The 5,850-nt window shown below is 42.4% G+C and overlaps 1 protein-coding gene across 1 annotated transcript; it reads right to left on the bottom strand.

Moving 5' to 3' along the window:
• Positions 1-948: 948 nt before the first annotated feature.
• LOC120018815 (mRNA decay activator protein ZFP36L1-like) lies at positions 949-4,141 on the bottom strand. Its single transcript, XM_038962030.1, has 2 exons — positions 4,011-4,141; positions 949-3,615 (listed from the first exon to the last, which is right to left on the bottom strand). Exons 1-2 carry the CDS (start codon positions 4,062-4,064, stop codon positions 2,467-2,469), a joined length of 1,203 nt encoding a protein of 400 aa, XP_038817958.1. The 5' UTR covers positions 4,065-4,141; the 3' UTR covers positions 949-2,466.
• Positions 4,142-5,850: the final 1,709 nt, after the last annotated feature.

Raw genomic sequence — 5,850 nt, forward strand, 5'->3', positions numbered from 1 at the left:
ATTGGTATCTACATCACTTCCACAGTTAGCCATATGCAAGTAGATCAAAGGGTTTTCAAAGAATCTTAATACATGTATGGATTGGTATAGGTCTACATATTTACAATTCATATTATCACAAAGTGTATTGTTCAAAGCAATGCATTAGAATCCTCTTATGGATTACAGTTGGGATATTTTGCATTGGTTTTTCAGTCAGTCCCTTGGATGTCTCCAAAGTTTTGCCTGAATGATCTTTGCTTATAACTCTCAGACGAACACACACACCCATCTCTGCTACACCTCCACCACCCCCTCCTCCTGGTGAACAGTTGGGACAATCAACTGAAAGCCTCTACAACCCCCCCCCACCCCCCCTTCTCGTAGTCCCCAATAAATCTGCTCCCTGGACCTATGACTTCTCAATGGACTTGCAAATCGCCCTCCCCTACTTCAACAAATTTCCATGGGCTAGCATTAGCATACAGATGTTAGTAAGAAAAAGAGAGAGCAGTCTCACAAAAGGGCTGCGCTCCGAGGAGAGCCCCATGCCTTTTCATGTCTTGCAGTAACCCCCTCCACCCCAACTTTTCAATATAATGACCGATCGCTATTGTCTGGGATTATTCAGCAGGGTGCTAGAACCCGAATGCCAGAACAAAGCCAAATAATAAACACACAAACCCAAACTTCTGTTCCCTTCTGTGTATGTGTGTGTCCAAATAAGATATCATTTTTGTATCATGTTCTCATTTTGTGCAGAGATACATTCTTGTTCAATCTTCATCACAAACATTTTATCCTACTATTTTTCCTCTTAGAAAGCATAGGCCTAAATAATTATAAAAGTATTTATCTGTTAACATCACTTTTTCTAAGATGAGAAATAATATCACTTTATTGCATGACAGTGATGGTATTAGGTGCAGTGTGCCTCTAAATATAACAAGTCAGTGAGACAGTGATATCCAAAAGTTTTATTTTGAACCAAACAGGTAAAAATATATTAAGATAGAAACCGGGATACATATCCCATGGAATGTAAACAATACACTTAAATTATATAGAAACCAACATAATATAAAACCGACACTATCATTTTTGCTTTGAAAAACAAAATAAATACGTTTTAATTTAACAAATGCAAAGCCGTGTTTGTTTTTCCAACACAGTTAAGGCTAAAGAAAAGCGCAGTCCTTCTTACTGAAGATGGGCCACAAAGACAAGTTCATTGTAAGATAAAATACACATAGTAATTCATGTCACTTTGTCTAATAACAGCTGGTGTGCAAGAGACCAAGATGTTGATGCAACCCATATTACTCATACATTGTGGCAACATTGTTTTCCTATGTTATTACCACACGTACCCTGAGGAAGGCACAGTGATGCCGAAACGTTGGTAAATATCCATTAAATTACCCGGAGTTCATATATGGCGTGTGCGACTTTATTTTGATAGTTTATTCATTGTTAGACAGCACCTCCACACAAACTAATTGTTTTGTGTGTGCGCCAGCTCATGTTTTTTAAATTACCTCACGTAACACCACAAATCATGTTTTAATATTATAGAAACAGTCACAAAATGGTGTATGAGAATCCTGTCTCACCGAGTAAGCAAAACTGAATGAATGTTTCAGTTTCTTTTTTTTTTTAACTTGAACGGTGAAACGCTGAAACCCAAACTAAAACGCTGATATGCACTTGTTGTGTTAGAACACATAAAATACCTCCTGTAGCATCTTACTATGACCGGTGAGGGCAATAAGTCTATTTACTGATTGAACAAGGTAACTTGTAACACAAGTATTGCCTTCACTGGCATAACGCGATGATGGTGGACATGGCTCTGGCAGTGTCTACACTCAAGCAATTCAAAGTTCTAAAGCTACGCGATAGCTCAAACAAAGCAAAGAGTAAAGCATGTCCTTCTGCATCATGTACAAATGCACAACACAATTATAAACAAACTCTGTGAAAACATACAAAATAAATACATCTAAAAAAAAAAGCTCTATAGTTAGACTACCTGATAATACTGTCAATTAGTTGCCTTTACTAAAGGCTACATTTGTTTACAGTAGGCCTAGCTACATTTTTGGATACATTTCAACATTTACTCTGCCTACAAGACAAGATAGATACTATGTTCAGCTTTGGTTACACTCTAAAGGGCAAGGGTATAAGGAGAACCGTTGAAGTTGTAAAAAGCACACGTGTGCACAGTAGGTTTGTCCTTCTACCAAGCCCAAAAGTATCATTACTGACATGTTTTTTCAAAATGGGTACAAAAAAAATTCCCCAACAGAACTCTCTCAGCAAAGACACCACGGATACTGTAAAGCTAGTTGAGGCACCCATAGTAGCTAAAAACGGGTATACAACAGTATACATGGATATTAAAAAATATATATATGTTGGCTAGCTTTACAACACTTAGCAGAATTCCTCTGTTTGGATGAGAATGCAATGTCCAGTTAAAGTTTAGTCATCTGAGACAGAGAGGCGGCTAAAGATGGGGAGACGTCTGCCCTCAAGGCCAGGGGACTCACAACCACTCTGGCTACTGGAGCTGGTATAGCCTTCCTGGTCGGAAAGAGAGTCAGGTGAAGCACACCGCTGCATGGCAGGCAGGCCGGTGAATGAGAAGGCATTGCGGTGAGAGTTATGTGCAGCTGACTTTTGCGCACAGACAGTTTGGCACTTAGAGTCAGTGATGGCGTAAAAGTGAGGGTTGTTATTAATCTGATCGTTCCCGAAGTCAGATGAGAACGGATAGTTGTGCTTTAGTGTAGCAGGTTCTGGAAACAATGGGGACAGCAGTTCTGGGCTACCTGTGGAGGGCGGGGATGATACTGAGGAAGCCCTGGAGAACAGCATGGGCTCTGGAACGGGTTGGAATCCGGTCAGCGCTTGGGGAGAGGAGAAGCCAGCGAAACTAATGCTGTGACGCAACAGCTGTGGGCGTTCTCGCATCTTCTGTCGCTGAGGTGGCGCTCCGCCATCGGGCCCGAGCTGCTCGTCCGCATTATGGATGAAGTGACAGCGGGCGCCATAGGGGCAGAAGCCAATGGTGTGGAACGTGCGGCAAGGCTCGGTTTTGTACTTCGGGTGCCTGCTCAAGTCACGCTGCTCATCCGTGCCGTGGGCAAACTGACACTTGGCTCCGTATTTGCATGTGCCACTCTCCTCGTAAGTGCGGCACATTTCGGTTTTGTACCGGGTGGAGATGGGAGGGGAGGGGGCGAGTGACTTTGGAGATGACAGGCAGCTGGTGCTGATACTTAGGCCGGGTGGGGGCATCAGAGGAGGGGTGGTGGGGAGCTGCTGCTCGTTGTACCCGAGGCTGCCAACATGGCCCTCTATCATGCTGACCGAACGGTCCACACGGAATGGGATGTGGTTGAGAGAGGAGCGGGGCAACTGTTGCTGGTGTTTCAGGCTCCACTGCTGGTTAGCAGTGTTAGTAAGGGCCCAGCAGGCTGGCTCGCCGATTGGGTCCACACTCCCGCTGTTGAACTTTGAGTTGGGCAGGGTAACCGGGCATAGTGAGTGTCTGCGCTGAAATCCCACGACGCGCTGCATCTGCGTGGTGGCTGGTGCGCCATCTGGCATGTCCAGACCACGGAAATTCTATCACACAAGAGAAGAAAAAAGTCACATTCCAAGACCGGGGATTCAAGCCATGGTCAAGCTAATACAATGTAAATATATGCTGAACCAAATAAACAATAAACAGCAAGCAAACACAATAGCCCATGTCAAGTTCCAAAAGTTGGCTATAGTGCGCTTGATTTGACAAGGAATGAACGACAGATGGAAACCGTTACGCGCGTGAATCAGAAAGTTTGAAGCCTTTTCTTTTTAGCCAAAACGTTGATAAAAAGGCACACATACAACTCCAAGGTACAATTATTAAATGCTATATTTGATAGTGTATTATTTACCAGTTTAAATAAAACGTATAACTTTCAGGCATGTGCTATATAGCCTGATGTATTAATAAACATTTCAAAACATCTTCTTACCTTGCAGAACTCATCCTCTAGTTCCAAAAATGGCGTTAGGAAGTCGGATGGCATTGTACTGATGCCTCAGTCAGGTTATCCCACTTCACAGTAGAGTGTGTTCTGTGTTGGTGCAGGAAGACGCCCTAATCAAGCGCTTCTGAAGTTTCTCAGCCATCTGTTGGAATCCCAAATAAATAGTTGAGAAGCCTAGCTCCACCCACATTTTGGTGACAAGGCGTGTCTTGCGTGGAGGGGATGCCTCTTGAGTTGTAGTACTAGCCTTCTCCCCCCCCCCCCCCCCCCCCTCATGCACGTTGATATTCTCTTGCTGAAACAAATATGTGGAGGTTGATATACAACACTTTAACATATAGGCCTCCTATAGGCTATACTTCATAGTTTAAACATACATCCAAACAGCCACAGATTTACACTAGTGGTCTGTTAGTGGGTTTAGTTATGTTGGTCTAGATATTTGTGTAAATAAATTGACTGTATATGCCATTTATGAATTCATTACATGCCTCTCTCTTGTGGTTGTAAGTCATGGGAAAGTGAAGCATCAATATAATTATAATTGCACTTATTTGTTTGTTTTTATTGGATATGACTGCTGCTGTATGCAAGGGTGAGTACACTTTCATCTCTTTGACCCATTGGCTCGTCATGGTCTAATATAATATGGGGATGTGTTTTGTGGCATGTTTGGCATGTCAAAGGCCCAGATTTGGATATGAAATCGTGTCTGGAGGAGAGAGGAAATCTACAATGCCCTTCAACTATGATGTTATTTCAGGTATTCAGTTGTAAATGGCCGCCGTAACACAAGCACAAACCGCAACAAGGGCCCCACCCTTAACTCAAAGGGCCTGCTGTCAAACTGTATTGTATTTTGAATAAAGTGGGGAGGATGGGGTTCTCCAGTCTGGCAGATAACAGAGGTTGTATGAAGGTTGTATGAAGGTTGTATGAAATGCAATATGCTCCATAACTAACCAAACCCTGTGGACTGATTACATGCTTGTTACAGACCTTTGTGCTCTTTTTATAAACCTTATGCACAGAACAGAACACATTCTACCAGAGACATTGTAGAAAAGTCCAACTAGACAGGGTTATTAGGTTCACAGTGGGTGGGAGAGCATACTCAAACATTTGAAAGACAGTGTAGGCAAATTCAAGAAGGGCAAATGTTTACAAAGGATGGGAAAAGCTTACAAACCCCAACACTTTGAACTGAAACTTAATTCATTTGGCATTTTGTTCAACACAGATGTGGGATTTTAATTTGATCACCCTGTTGCTGGAGAACTTTCCTGCAATGCAGGTATCCCATTTACAACTCATGGTGTATTTGAGGTTTAAAAGGCCACTTTGAAATTTCAGACTTGATTTTTCCTTACAAAAAAAGATCAAACCCTACAAAACGTATCATTAATTCAAATCCACATAATTTCCAGTTCCTGCAGTATTATTTTCCTGCTCTAGCAAACTGGCTCAAATTAAGATCCTACATCTGTATGTCTCCTGATGCCTGAATGTAGGCCTCGTTCTGACTCTGTACCTCCCTACCTGACATTTGGTGATACGAACCGAAAATAACCCTAAAATCTACATCATTATGCATAGTACATGGGTAAAAACACTCCGGAAACATTTCCGTAGAACCTTTCAGTCGACAGAAAGCACTGTCCCTTTAAACCACTGTTATGCCTTGTCTTCAACAGTAGAGTCAACACTTCTTACCATTCTGTAAGAACAGAGATAGGGCCCAGCCATCAGTCTGCTATCCCAGGATGACACTTGTTGTTTTGAAGTAGATAAGGAGGAGGGTTGTTTAAATAGGGCATGAAAAGAC

This window comes from Salvelinus namaycush, chromosome 23 (assembly GCF_016432855.1).
Source record: "Salvelinus namaycush isolate Seneca chromosome 23, SaNama_1.0, whole genome shotgun sequence".
NCBI lineage: Eukaryota > Metazoa > Chordata > Actinopteri > Salmoniformes > Salmonidae > Salvelinus > Salvelinus namaycush.

Coding starts and splice junctions, on each gene's coding strand:
- LOC120018815 (XM_038962030.1), bottom strand. CDS start 4,064: ATGCCATCCGACTTCCTAACGCCATTTTTGGAACTAGAGGATGAGTTC. Junction 3,616..4,010: donor TAGAGGATGAGTTCTGCAAG/GTAAGAAGATGT, acceptor CTTGTGTGATAG/AATTTCCGTGGTCTGGACAT.